General features: G+C 39.0%; 1 protein-coding gene across 1 annotated transcript in view; it reads left to right on the top strand.

Annotated features, from left to right (window-relative positions):
- cep89 (centrosomal protein 89) overlaps window positions 1-15,245 on the top strand; it is a 63,464-nt gene that overhangs the window by 8,252 nt on the left and 39,967 nt on the right. Inside the window, exons 8-16 of the mRNA XM_067595954.1 lie at window positions 310-452; window positions 1,781-1,831; window positions 2,177-2,260; window positions 3,275-3,378; window positions 4,594-4,709; window positions 4,918-5,098; window positions 6,744-6,911; window positions 8,281-8,422; window positions 11,410-11,499. Coding sequence (XP_067452055.1) covers window positions 310-452; window positions 1,781-1,831; window positions 2,177-2,260; window positions 3,275-3,378; window positions 4,594-4,709; window positions 4,918-5,098; window positions 6,744-6,911; window positions 8,281-8,422; window positions 11,410-11,499 — 1,079 coding nt within the window. The remainder of the gene's footprint in view (window positions 1-309; window positions 453-1,780; window positions 1,832-2,176; window positions 2,261-3,274; window positions 3,379-4,593; window positions 4,710-4,917; window positions 5,099-6,743; window positions 6,912-8,280; window positions 8,423-11,409; window positions 11,500-15,245) is intronic.

Genomic DNA, 15,245 nt, shown 5'->3' with positions numbered 1-15,245 from the left:
AGCAATGGTTATATATTCAGCATAGTATGGTTATGTATGAGTTCAGCATTAGGCTGCAGACCAAATGGACTCAACACATGTTGAGGGATGACCTCACTAGGTTATCCTGCCATTTAATATAGTCTTTTTAATGTAATGTAGTTTATATTTCACCAAGTCCTTTACGCTGACCACCTTAAACACCAGTACAGATAATGGCCTCTGATTTATGAATGATTCTTGTATATTCTATTTAACTGCCTGGCATTCGAGTAAGAGCAATATTGAATGTTTCAAAAGTATGTAAAGCCTGATGTGCTGTGCTTACAGGCAGCCAGGCAGAGCTACAGAATTTAAGGCAACATGCTCAAGAGCTGGTGGATGAGAATGACGCCCTTAAAATGACAGTTCACCGTCTGAATGTGGAGCTGAGCCGCTACCAAACCCGCTTCAGACCATTGTCCAAACAGGAGGTAAGACAAGCTACGGGATGATTCTTCTGCTGAAGAATAGTAGGTTTTTGAGTTTGAGCCCAATTTCTATATTGCTGAAGTTCTTATGTTTGACTTTCTTCAGTGTTTTTGATTCAGATTACTGTGGACTTTTTTGTGTGGAAACAAACTCTGAATAGGACCCCATGTGACCTGATTGTAGGCCACATGGAATAGTTTTGGGCTCATGCCTTGCCCAAGAGACTTTTGGTCAAATATAGATATAATAGCAGTCAGCCCTGAGTAAAAAGCTCACAACAGTCCCTACTGTTGGGAAAAAGAGCATTTCTCTTATCAATCAGCCTGTCTCCCTCAATGTCAAGTTGCCAGAATTGAATGAAAACAGTATTTTTTCTCCTGTACTCTACTACTCTTCTTAGTTTATCAATAAGAGACATTTAGTCTCTCTTATTCTGTAGTCTAATATTTTATCACCTCTCCCCTTAGTCTAATTTCATCAGCTCTGTTACAGAATCTACAATCAGTACATCACTTTATATTCGCTGCTTTATCACTGAAAAAAAACATTTCCTCAGAAACAAGCCTTAAAGATATCTCTCTTTGATCCAGAGCCCCGCTGAGAGAAATGAGGTCTTCTTTTTGTCCGTCCTTCCATTTGATTTGTTTGACTAAAGGAGTTTCTTGTTCCTGTCTGTGGCTGTCTGCCCATTCGAGGTTGTTGTGTATTTTACATTGCAAAAGAAAGCATGCCTGTGGTTTTAATCATGATTACCTCATGCTGTGCCTTCACACAGGGATCTCCCGCTCTCATCATCACTACCAGTTTGCTACTTCTGCTGCCGCATGTCTCTGCTAACCCTCATTACTGACAGCTGAAGTGTGGCTGGTGAAAGGCATAGATAAGGGAAAAGATTAGGGAGTAGTTTTACAATAGAATAATGCTGTAATAAGAGATAGGATAAGTCCAGATTGATTTAGCCAAGTTAGTTTAATTTTGTTTGCATCATTATTGTAGGTCACATAAATACAGTATTGGCAATTACTTTTGATTTGACTTGTTTGTTATTAAAGCTGTAATTTGCTAGAAAGAGTGTTGCTCTAGTGTCTCTAGCCCCTGTACACAAGAAAGAAAGCAGCTTGTTCCTCAGTGACCTAAATTGTTTCTGATCCGGTATAGTGGTATATAATACTAGTCTTTAATGTTCAATTCTCTGGTTATTTTTGCACATTATTATATATTTACTGCGTCTTGAAGGGCAGCATTCAAAGATGCCACATTAACCATCTAACTAAGACAATATGATTGATATAATGATGATGACTAATTATTTTTTCTCTGTCTCTTTTAGATCTCCAGAATCAGTGGCTTACCAAAGACGGGATCTCCTCCTCCCTGGCTGGTCAGTAGTTATGTAAAGCTGGACATTAGTTTAATATGGCTGGACAGTTATTGCGGGTTAATGGTCAAATTTAGCTAATCAATATCTGTGCTTTGTAAGTTAAACGGTCAGCAGATTAATATGGCTGGTGTTTTCCATCTGTATCTACCTCATGAAATGAATTTAACGTGAAATCATATCTGCTCAGCCTGCTTGGCAGAGACAATGACTGATAGTTTGAAAGCCCAAGGATACAATGGGCTATAAAGTGATTTTTCTGCCTTGGTTAGGCCCTGAATGGGCATAGATTCATGCCTTTGATTTTGTAGCAAATTTGGATCATTGCTCTTTTGTCCTTTTTTATAGCTGGACATGAAGTATTTATCTCCTCTGCTGCTGGCTTATGAAGACAGGATGAATGAGAAAGATGTACTTCTGCAAACCACAGAGGTAAAGTGTGTGTGTGTGTGAGAGAGAGAGAGAGAGAGAGAGTTTCTGCTTATTACCTCCTCAATCATCTGTGCAGTTGAATTATCCCCCAAGAGAATGTTACATGGGCTGTGTTATCACAGACAAACCTGCAAACGGTTAATTAGCATTTAATGCTCAGCCCTGGAAATGTGCAATGCACAGGATCAAAACCTGCAATACACTTGTAAGCAAACATGACATATTATATTAATTAAGCTGCCAGTATGTTCTTTAATGGTTTTTAATGGATTTTTAGTACAGTGGGAGCCTGGGAGGTGAGGTAAACTTGCAGGCGTACAGTAAGTAGTAGCAAAAGCCAAAGAGTGTATATTTTTCTATTAGCAATTACTGTTGAAATATTCTGCAAATCCTTAACATTTTGTGGTTGAAAGTGGCTCAAACTGTGTTGAGGATGATGCATTTATGATGTAATCACTGGTGGAGTGAAAGGCTTGTGCACAGCTGAAATGATTATGATATTTAGAGAGAAACTAAATGCTGTAAAGCTGCTATTTTAAATGGTGCAATGAGGTGGAAATGAAGTTTAGTTTGTCTCCTTATACAACCACAAACTCTTTCATGGTTTAAGAATATAACATTATTTCAACTGTCCAAATAAATGAAGAAAAGTTAAATATATTAGATGACAAATAAATTAGAGATCTTCCAAAAAACATGTAACATTTCACCAACAATAGACTTTCACACTCCAGTTTCCAGTGATGAGACTTTTGTCAGCAGGTTTATGTGCACGATGGCAATCCAGTTCCACATTAGGGGGAGTGAAAAGGGCTCTACTGGGAGAAGCAGGACCACACTTAGTGGAGATAGCACTGGTCCACCCAGCTGTAGTCACAGTCAAGGATGGTATCTTGCCAGAGGGATCCTTAATGCTTTGCAGAGGGATGGTAGTAAAATAAGATATTACTTCTTTGTTTTTTGTTTTGTCCTTAGTCCTTGAGGTCCTCATGAGTCTTTGTCTGCTTGTCACAGGAGGAGGTGAAGAGAATGCGTGTTCATGTAGAGGAGGTGATCAAAGAAAATGAGAGACTCCATGATGAAATTGGAAAGCTCGGAGGGGTCAGCCAGAAGGACTGGTAAGAAGAAATATACTGTGTGTGTAATAATTCAGCACTGTCAGCACTTGCTTGGCGGTCATCGCTTACGATTCTGAAGTAGTGAAAATTATATACCTCCTTTATTCTCTTCTGCATTGCTGCTTGGCTGTCTCTGGATCTGTTACTTAAGTTTATATTGCCTGAAATAATAAATTAAAAGTAGTAAAATATATTCCTCTGTGCTCCCTGTAGAAAATGTTTTTCTTGATCACACTAGCTTGTAATGTTGCGTCAGCAACATTAAAGAACACTAAATACCAAACAGCAACTTAGTGCACAGTATTCATGATTAAGACACAACCACCAGTTCAAGTGAAGGCAGACATTTGATGGCAAACGCGTCACTTCTGTCATTTACGATTACAAGGGTGAAAGGGTTACTGGGTGTAAACTCTTGAATGTATATCTATGTACATATTTTTCTCACTGTAGGATGTAGAACATATTGCTTATCTTACTATAATATAATATAATATAATATAATATTGTCTTAAGGGGAAAGATGAAGTGGCAAATGCTGGTTACACTATGTTGATTTTAATACAAACCAAGAAAACAGTAAGTGTCTCCTCTCAGTTTAAGACCACCTGTACACCTTTCATCATCTTCAGCTAAATGCTACTTCTGCAGATTTGTCAGGCTTAATTGGGAATGCGTCAGGCCATTTACTTAGTTTCATATTACTGCTTTTCTTCATTTTATTGAGAGTTCACTGATTGTACTCCAGTGCACTAGAGCATACAGAAATAATAAGTTATGTTTCAGTGTCTTACAACATACCAGACTACCACAGTTATGAATACATTTTGTCATATAATTAAAATATTTTGACTAGTTACAAAGATCAATATAAATACAACATGTAAGGAAAGAGGTACATGTGTGTTAGTAGCGTATTTTCTCTTTTGAAATTCATAACTTCTGTGAGATCTTTTCTTTGAAGGAGAGAAGATGCCTGGATGGTTTGAAAATAATCTAGTGCTACTACAACCATAACTGACCATAATCTCTGTAAAAAGCGGTTCTCTGTGTATTTTCCAGTAATGTGCAGCTGAATCAGGTGGCTTTCAGACCAGGGACAGAAACTTTAGAGAGAAAACACTGGAGCACACCAATTGATTTGCAGACTAATGTTTCAACAGTACTGTTTCTTCATCAGAGTTGTATTCGTAATCTCTCTCTTTCTCTCTACAGTCATCAACTGCAACAGCAGGCCTTTCTGGTTCTGCAGGAGAACCAGGTTCTGATTGATCAGCTTGAGGCACAGCATGTTAAGGCCAAGGCCAATCACAGCAGACACCACTCTGAAGGTAATGCATAAGTAGAGAGTTGGGGAGTGGGAGGACTAAGGAGCCAGCTGTGGATATATTTTAAGAAGAGATCTTGAAGTCCAAAGTTTAAAGGATACTTGACACTTTGACACTTTTTCTCTGTTGCTTGCATTCTTTCACTCTGAATGCATCTTAATCCATTTTCTTTCTCCACCTCTCTTACTGCTTCCTTTGCTCCTCTCTGTAGTATCCAAAGTGTCCAAGCAACTGATGTTGCTAGAGGCAGAAAAGCAGCATTTGCAGGAGGACCTGGAGGAGAGCAAGAGGGCAATGCAGAAAAATATGAGGGAGGTGCAGGTGCTGCAGGGCCGCCTGAAGGATGCCGTCACCTGGGATGAACATTGCAACATTGCTGGGAAACTCAGACGGTACTACTACCTCTTATTTAATTCAATATCTCTTTCTCTCTTAAAAAGATGAACTAATCAGTATTAATAACAGTTCTGCCCCTGAACTAAGACAGTTTATTGTTTTGAAATGAGATGTTTTTAAAAAAGAAATGTTGAGGTAGAGGGGAAAACGCCCCTCCTCAAACCACAACATTTATATTAGTGGCACACATTGTTGCTTGCTGGATGTTAGGGTCCATATTCTCATTCAAAAATGCCAGATACCACGGCTGCTCATCTTCTTTCCAAACAGATTTGCCAAGAGCTCAGTTCACTTTACTATTAATTTATCCCAGGGGGTCCCAGGGTGGAGCAAGACAAGAAGAAGAACCAACAAGAGTAGCACCTGAAGCATTGCATTTTTAATTGCAATAGAAAGAGGATGTGGCGAATAAATTGATGTGGTAGAGCAGAATCATAGCTGTTTTAGTTATTTGATTTAGGTGAAGAGTGCCAGTGGGATTTAATAGAAAACTTGACTTTTCACAAGTTAATCAAAATAAGTAATAATGATAATAATAATAAATTTCATTTGTATCGCACTTTTTGTTCATAGTGAAACTCAAAGTGCTACAGTATTAATAATATAGAACACACAGCATAAAGAAAATAGTAAGAGTTAAGATTAAAAAGCCTTTCTGATTAGAAAGCCTTTCTGATTAGAAAGGCTTTTTAATCTTTTTAAAAGAGTCTAGGGACTGTGCTGCCCTCAGATGGTTAGGAAGGCTGTTTCACAAGCCTGGTGCAGCAGAGCAGAAGGCTTGATCGATTTAACTGGAAGAAATTTGTGCTCATTTGGTCCTTTATCCCTTAAGACAGGTGCTGAGGCATGACATGGGTGCAGAAGGGCTCGGGGCAGTTTTGATGTACAGCTGGATATCATCAGCATAGCAATGAAAAGACATCACACGTCTGCTGATGACATGTCCAAGGGGGAACATGTAGAGGGTAAACAAGACTCAATCTTGTTTACCCGAGAACCAATCCCACCACAGGTGACAGGGAGCGATCTAGACCTGCATCCTCCTAGTCAGACATACTCAGGTCTATCAGAAATGTAGGACTGAGTATGTCTGACTAGGAGGAACCACTTAAATGTAGAGTCTGACAGTCCCATGGTGGTGTGGAGAGAATAGTATAATCCACAGTGTCAAAGAGTGCTCAGGTGAAGGAGAATCAGGAGAGAAGGGGACCCTGCATCAGCTTCCATGAGCAGGTCATTCACAACTCTGAGCAGAGCTGTTTCACTGCTGTGTACTGAAGGAAAACCTGACTGAAATTTTTCAAATAGGTTATGTTTAAGGTGGTCCTGAAGTATTACAAGTATGCCAGTAAGCAGAATTACTAAAATTTATACAAATCTCTGTAGGTTGTAATTTTGACCATTACTGTGAAGTTGGCCTGTTTTCATCTCTGTCAGGATATATAAAATAATCATGAAGAATATTACAGCAAGTAGATGATGACCTATATATACACACACCGAGTACATACTTAAAGTCTCAATAGTTAGACCAAGACATTTATACATTCTATGGTGAATGGATATGCTTTGCTGAAAAGCATTCCCCGAGCACCAGATATTGTTTTACAATATGCTGTACAATCTGCTCTTGGCTCTCAGGCAACTGGAGCAGCAGGAGAGCAAGAATAGGAGTGAAATGGACGAGCTGCTTCTCAGACTGTCCAGCTTGCAAGAGGAGAATAGAAGTCTGGCTCTTGACAAAGCCAACCTGAGTGCTGACATGAAGAGAATGGAGGCTGAGCTGGAGCTCGCCAGACAAGCTAACAGGTATGAGCGACAGTATCTTACGTTCTTTGTCTAATATTATCTCACATGAAGCCCATGGTGTGCCATTTGGATACACATCCATTTCGCATTCTTAAAGAAGTGTTAGGTATTTTATCCATAAGCCAGTATTTTATTCAATAAAGACCCCCTCAGACAATGTGTCTGAGACAATCAAAAGACATGCTTGGCAATCAAAACATTTTATTTACATGGATTTATGCCCTCGGAGCGTTTTTGAAAATGCTGGACACTATTTTCAAAACCAAGCCGCCAGGTCTTAGATTAAGTAATAGGCTAAGTCCAAAAATGTAGAAAGATGTTAAAAAAGAGGTGAAGCAGTCTCTTTGTGAGATGAAGCAGGTTGCTATTACAAAGATGGATGGAGGAGCTGCTCAAAAGAGGGGAGTTATATCACAGCACACTCTTTTTCAAAAGATGGGACAATGTGAAGTGTGTATAAGAGTTTTTTGAACTGTGAATCATGCAAAGCTACTCTAGCGGAGTCCCAGTATAAAAATATAGAGATGGAAATGAGCATAATAGGTCCCCTTTAAGTAAAATCTCTGAAACACAACTGTTTGATATTTTCTTATACAGTATCGTTAAATTCATAACATGCTTATTTAAAGCCCCTACACACCCACTGTCCACCCAGAGAGATGTTCTCACTCATTTTTCCTGATTAGACAAGACTACTGATTCTCAAGACTACACTATGTTGGCGTGTCTTTAATTGACATCTCCTCAGTCTCTTGTTGCTGTGTTAGAGCAAGACAACCCACGCTTTTATCATTCATATAAGTAGATGGAGTTAGGTGATCTTACACAATTCCCCGCAAAGCTCTGTCTAACTTCAACGTGAGCAGAGTTCAGTTTTGAAGTTCACAGTAGCTTTGCAACAGCATTACATATCCTACTATACTATAGATCAGATTATGTTCCCACACTGTATGATATATTTTTGGCAGAGGATTACAGCTGTTCTAAAATCTGTTCTGGTCTGTGGAACCTTCTGCTCCCTGTAGACCTGAGCTGAGATTAATTTGGACTTCCTCATTTTGAAGTGTGAAGATTTTCAGAGGGTGTTTGATTAAACAACAGTGTTGTCACCCCCATCGCATCAAGATGGCAGGGTCTCTAGATATCATCCAATTGACTCTGTATCTCTCCTCTATTTTATGTTTTCTACCCTTCCATCCGCCGTGTTTCTTTCCCTTAACCCCTACTACATTTTTAAATTTCCTCCCTTCTCCACTCCACATTGCACTCCTGTTTCCCTTTCTGTCTCATTGTTTTTCCTTCTCATCTTTTTTCTCGCTTTCTTCAATCCTACCCATTCTCCTCTTTGCTCCTGTCATTCTATCATTAGGAAGGCCGAGAGGAGGATGAGTGTATTGAAGCAACAGAGGGAAGAATCTGTGCTGAAAGAGGAAAAGACTCGACATTACCTGGGAGCTGTCATTTCTGTAGCGGAGCATATTTCCCAGGAGAGGGACCAACTATTGCAAATGGTACTAACTAAAGATTCTGTATACACATGATGCACATATTACACATGGTATTACTAACACCCTCCTGAAACCAAGTATGTTCTTACAGATACATACCCCTGACACTTCTCTCACTGCAGAGAAACAACATATTATACATTGAACTTTTGACAATGCAGAAATAAAGACCCATAAATGATTGTACTGACACTATTGACCTTGTAGAGAGATGAGTCCAATTACAAAAAAGAAACATTTTGAAAATGAATGTACACTGAGCAGACGGGGCAGAATGACAGTTTATGGAATTGTGTTACTTTAGGTCTTACGGTGTCGCTAGGAGTGCCAGCTAAGGTATTTGGCATCAGATGATTGAACTCAAATGCAGGTAACAAAACTCAGCAGACAGGGCTCAAAGGCAGATTACTTTGCCATTTGTTAGGCTTGTAACCGGTGTGCCGGCAGGTAAGACTGCTGACTGGCAGACAGGAATCACTCAAATGCTACAGCAACAAGGCAACATAGACAATCTGGCAAATGCCTGATAAAGCTGCTCTCTACATATACTGAGGAGCTAATGAGTAATAAGGAGCAGCTGTGCAGCATGTGGCTGATGACAGCACTGTCATTTGATTCACCGAAGCATAAAACTCTGAGGGCCAAACTTACTAAGCTTTTTGATCCCTGTTTCTGTGCCCAGAGCATGTCATTTATCAAACCAGTGCAGAACCCTGTGAGTGCAGTCTGCCTGTCATCTTTGTGTCAGCATGGAGATGCAGGGAGGATTGTTGAAATAACAGTGAGTTATGATAAGTGTGACTGATTAAGTATTCTACTGAATTTACTAAGGTTCCTGCAATTTGAAAGGGTTGTTTTTCAGGGAGCAAGCATAAATAGCGCAGGTATACTAACAGGGAAGGCTGTACATACAGGAAAAGGGAAATAATTTATAGATGATAACATTAATTTAATAACTCTTCTTGCATTATTAAATGCAATTAAGTGTATTAAAGATATTAAAAATTAAAGATTAGGTTATATTATAATTTTATGAGTAATAGACATTTTAGATAGAGCTAGGACCTATGAGTAAATGTTTTGAAATTTTGAAAGAGTGACATTTCTTTACAGAGTTAGTATTCTCATTGAGAATCCCATCCACCCCTGAACTGAATCCATACTGAGCTCTCCTTCGCTTGCAGAAGGTGTCTGGAGGACAGTAACAAGCTGCTGCCTTAGTTCCATGCTTCATACTGCTGTAATTCTAATCAGGTTTTGATAAGGTAGCGTGTTCCCAAGAGATAAGTGACTTTAAATATCCTCAAAAATGTCAGCTAGTTTACTAAATTTGCTTGACTTTCGAGTATGCTGTTGATAGACACTAAAGCGAAATGAAGGAGCTGATTTATACAGCTGTCACCTAAAACAAGGTGACAATCAAAAGCAGATAAAGTATTATTTCTTTAACCAAGGTTTCAATTTGGATTTTCTTTCAGTTGATGGTGTATAATTGAGAGAGGGAGAAAGGAATGATGAAAATGAAGGAGAAAACATTCAGTACACTATGTGCTTTTTGATCTATTCTCTGCAAGAAAAACATACACAAGCATGTAATCACAGAGAACGACTAATTTATTTTCTTACTCTGTGGAACATTGTATTGATTAAAGGAAGACTGTCAGCTTTCTTTTAATAGCGCCTTTCTTCTCTCAGAGCCTGGATATCTGACTGGGATCACATCATTATAAGGACGACCTGTAGTACAGTACACTTTTAAGCACATGAACAAAAGCTTCTTTAGATTTTGACTTAGGTCTGCTGTTTCTCTTTACTGCATTTTGCATTGAATATCAAGGTGCCTCTAAGAGTCCTGCTTATTATGCTATTAATGACTTGAACTGTCTCAAAAAGATAGTTCATTGGTTGGATTTGTCCAAGATCAGCAAGCTGAGAAAAATCAAAGTGTAGAAATGCTGAAATTTAAAATACCCTATAAATCAAATAACATTCCAAAACATTTACGTATAGCACAATTAAACAATGAAACCTTCTTTTAATATACAGGTGCACATGTGTACCTACTTTTAGAGGCAGATAATTGTAGGACTGACCCTTTCAAATGAGTAAATCCAACATAAATGCACAATCAACCTCACTTGTATTCTGTTAGGTGCAAAATCCTTGTTATATCATATGCAATAAAAGAGAGACTTTTACGCTTTGGTTATTAGACACAGGATACGCCTCAGATGAAACTGTTCTTTGAAGACGGTGCACCCATTGATGGTATGTCTCTAGATGTGGAATATATCCAAATGACACAGCCCATGTTGTCCAGTTCATGTTTTCTTCTGTCTATCCTCCTCTTCTAAAGCCCACATAGATCTATTTCCTGCTTTTCTTCGTTTGAATAACAGATAGGAAAGAGATGTATGGTTTATTGTATAGAGTGATATTTAAGCAAACTAATATTGTTAGAATACCAAAATGAAACACTAAGGTAACATAGCTCGATGTCAGTCCCAATGAGGTGAATATTGGACTTTGTCAACAGTTGCAATTTATTTTTAGCCGCTGTTTGCCTGTTTTTGGAATTGTAAAGGACCAGGACCAATCCACTTCTCTTGTTTTTAAGAGGGCTGACATGGAGCTTTTGTGTTGCACCACTGCACAAGGCTGAGCAGATAAGAAGTCACTATTTGTATCCCTGCAATGTCCATGTACAATTTTCTTATCTTCCATATTTACAGTTTTAGAACTTTCAAAATGTTCATGCGTTCAGTTTTAGTACTTGAAATGGTTATACAATATTAAACTAAATATAAGCTGTTTGTGATTCACCCATTTATCAACCGGGGCTACTGCAACAGTTTCAAGTCTTTCCTTCTTTTCTTCTGTCAACCTCTCTCATAATCCCTCACTCCCTTCATCCAATTGTGCGTTCTGCCTCCCCTCTGTGTTCCTTTCCTAGATCAGTAACCCCTCATCTTCCCTCTTTACCTCCACAGGCTTCGGTTATTCAGCAAGAAAAGCAGGGATTCATCAGCAGGATTCTGAATGGCACAGTTCGATTCGGAAAACTACAGGAGGAGGTCAAAGTGAGTTCCTTTATTCAAACATCACTTTCACACCACAATTAACTCCCCTGATAGGCCCATTTTATCACATGCCAATACGACACATGAGTGTCGTATTGGCATTTTCGAAAAGGTAAACCTTGCTCACCGATCTCTACAATGGCTTTGCTTTGTGTTTTAGTGGCCTGCATAGAGAAGGTTTAGGTCAGAGCTAGATCTGTTAAACCCTGAAACCAGGCCAGATTGTGAGGATACAACCACAGCTGGTGCATCGATCAATCAAACTGAAGCACAGCATTTTACCTAAAGTTAATTTTGCCCAAGATAGCCCTCCAGTCTACTTCTTATTGATCACCCCATTCCATTGTACTTCTTAAACCATCTTCTATCAGTCTCCACCACTCAGAAAGAATAAATTGACAATCATTTGCTTCTCTGAGATTGCCATCTCTCAAACTGAGCTCATTAAATCTTTAAGGACTTTATTTTCCCACAGTGTAGAATCAACACCAAACACAATCAGCTTATTAAATGTAAAGGAAACACCAACACCATGATCTCTAATGACAACATAAGTGCTGTGTGTGCTGGTCTCTTTGTCTATGGTCCACTGATCTTAGAATGATCTAGAAGTGCGGCTCTGCACCATGGAAACCTAGTCGTTAGCTACTGTAATTAGCCAGCCCAGCCAGTGGCTGGTGCAGGTATCAATCAAAACATGTTTTGCCACGCCTACACAGTCTTTAGAAATGGTCTAGACAGCAAAATGAACTGTTTTTGAAATAGGTTTTCAGATAGTTCTGAACTTTATTTTCACTCAGATTTTTGTGGATGCTTTATAAAACATTCAACTTTGATATCATAGGTGCATTTTTACAATTTCAAGCCTAATTTCCAGAGGCTTTAAATCACAATGTCTCATTTTATACTTCTTCAAGTGTTCAATACAGAATAGGTGACATGTGGCTGCAGAGACTTAGGAGTTGCTTAAAGGACGGGTTCATAATTTTTCAGGTTTGTCTTAAAACAATATTAAGGTCCCCATGTGAACACTGAAACAGGTTCTTCTTGCCATAATCATTCCTCCTGTTCATACTGGCCATTAGAAAATCCCTTCATAATGCACTTACAATGTAAGTGATGGGGGCCAAAATCCACAGGCCTCCTTCTGTGCAAAAATGTATTTAAAAGTTAGGAAACACAAAGTAGGAATTTGATGCTAAAAAGACTGTAAATGTGGCAGATACCCACTTGGTGTGACTAACTCAGACTGCTGAAGCCTCATATAAACTTCAGATGAACTTTTAAATGCATTTTTATACAAAATCATTGTGTTGACACATTGTCGCTTACATTGAAAGCACATTTGAACCTGACTGTTGTTTTAAGACAGACTTGAAAAATTGTGAACTCGTCCTTTAAAGGCATCTAGAGCGAAAACATACTGTACATCAGGGTTTACGTTAGCCAGCATATGCCGGCTTTTTGCCAGTATCACATGTAGTTGTTGTAGATGAAAATATCAACAGCCAAAATGTCCGGTGGGAACTATGCTGATTGCCAAATAAATAAATAAATAAACTAATTAATAGCATATTAAATAGTCTAATATTGCAGGACCTATAAGAGTTTGGTTTTGTCTCCACTGTTAAGACATTGAGAGATTCACTGAGTGTTTGGTCAGGTGACTAAGCGTGGCATGAGATTGAAAAGCCGCACACTCCAGCAACAACCCTGCACGTTGGCTCAACAGCAGTTAACACAACTGGGAAAAGTCTTACCATTTTCTCTCTGGTAACATTACATCCCTCATTGGCGCAGTGACACAAATGAATCAGCCTGGAGCTCCAGGCTTAAATAACATGTTATTGTTCAGTAGGAGGTTTAACTTTTCCCCGCCCTAGTGAGAGGCGGGCTCAGGGAGACTGTGGCAGGTATTGGTGGTGGTGCATCTGCAGGCTGCATTTTAATTAACAACAGCAAAGCTATTTGTTTTATTTTATTGTTGTAGCCTATATGCTTAGTTTGCAAAGTTTGTGAAGAATTCAGTCTGCTGACTAAAATATGTTTGTTGGATCATAGTGTTTGTGTTTTTTTGTTTCATTACTGTTTAAATGTAGGCTGTTATATGACTATTTTAACACATGTCCGGTAGTTGATCTATATGGCCGGAATTTTGGAATATTGGCTGTCAAAAAAAAGTCTAGTGTAAACTCTGCTGTACATGATGGAAACTTGTAACTTTCAATAGGCTACATGTTAAAGGTAGAATCAGTCATTCCGGAGAAAGATTATTGATATTGAACTAAACACGCAAACAATTAAACCCCTTCCATCGTACTCCTCCAGAAGTTCCACCCCCCAAATTCATGGATGCGTATTGCCAATGCAGCAACCAAAAGAGAAATGTGGTGGAATCCAGAGTGATGTGTCAGCTGTAGAATTACTTCTGTTCATTAGTTTGCCAGCCCTCCCCCACCATTCAACAGGTGCTGTAGATGGGGAGACTGTCATGTCATCACACAGACAGCTGCTCTGATGACTTCCCCCTGTTCTGTGCACAAGCACTAACGGCCCCTGCTGATTGGCTGGAATAGTGTTGTGTGGCTCACTCCAAGCCACTGTGTTTACATGCCCATTTACAGAGCCAGTGCTTGTTTGAACACCAGATTTTTTTTCACAGCCAGCGGACCATGAGGAGACATTCATTGAATTTGACAAAAAGTGTATTGGATTAGCATCGCTGACTTTACCTTAAGTCATGGCTTTTTCCTCTGATATAAATGAAAACAACACTAATAAAAAGTAAGTAGTAATTTAAAAATGTGATACCAGGCCTGTTGTAGACATGTATGATCATAACTAATCACACACAAGTAGACAGCCTTACCTTTTTCTCTTCATCCTTTAATTTTGACAAAACTACATAGATGTGTCCATACATCCCTTTCCATAGAAATAAAATGGACCTTATCCTAGTAAATCACCATGGCAACATTACTACATCTTCACTGCCATCTTGGTTTGAAGCTTACCTCTATGATTGACAGTTGTCCTGCAATACCAAGTGCTACAGCCTTTGTTTATTTGTTTGTTTGTTTGTTATGCTGAACATGAACATGACATTAGTCTGGCAGCATTAATGCCTTGTTCTGGGGCTATGCTCTGTGTGTTCCAGCTGTCAACAGCTCTTGTCACTCAAGCAACAGCAAGGAAAAACATCTCAACGGTTCTGACAATTTTATTAGTGTCACTATAGCAACAGCCCAGAGAGAAAGAGGTGTTTGTGTGTGTATGTATGTGTGAATCTATTGGTGGTGATCAGACCACTGAAAGAGGAGAGCTAGATGGTTAGAAAGCCACCCTCCCCCATTATACTTCACTAGTCTACCCCCTCATTCACTGCCAGTGACTCTAGAGATTGATTAACACTTAGTAGAATAATGCTCTTCATCTAGGTGCTGCAGTGGTTATGCTGGAGCTGTATGTGACCTAGAGATTGTTTTTAACATAACCCTAACCAAATAAAGCCCCTGCTTAACCATAACCAGGGCTGATTTATATTCTAATTTTTAATCATTTAGTCTTTAAAATGTGAAAAAAATGTGAAAAATTCCCATTACAATATCTGAGACCCCAAGATGACGTCTTCATATTGCTTGTTTTGTCCAGCCAACCCAAAGATATTCAATTCACAAGCATATGAAACAAAGAAAAACAGCAAATACTCACATTTGAGAATCTAGAACCAGAACATTTTTCTGACG

Source organism: Thunnus thynnus, chromosome 1 (genome assembly GCF_963924715.1).
Source record: "Thunnus thynnus chromosome 1, fThuThy2.1, whole genome shotgun sequence".
In the NCBI taxonomy this organism is placed as follows: Eukaryota; Metazoa; Chordata; class Actinopteri; order Scombriformes; family Scombridae; genus Thunnus; species Thunnus thynnus.
This window is presented reverse-complemented; position numbering and strand designations above follow the sequence as displayed.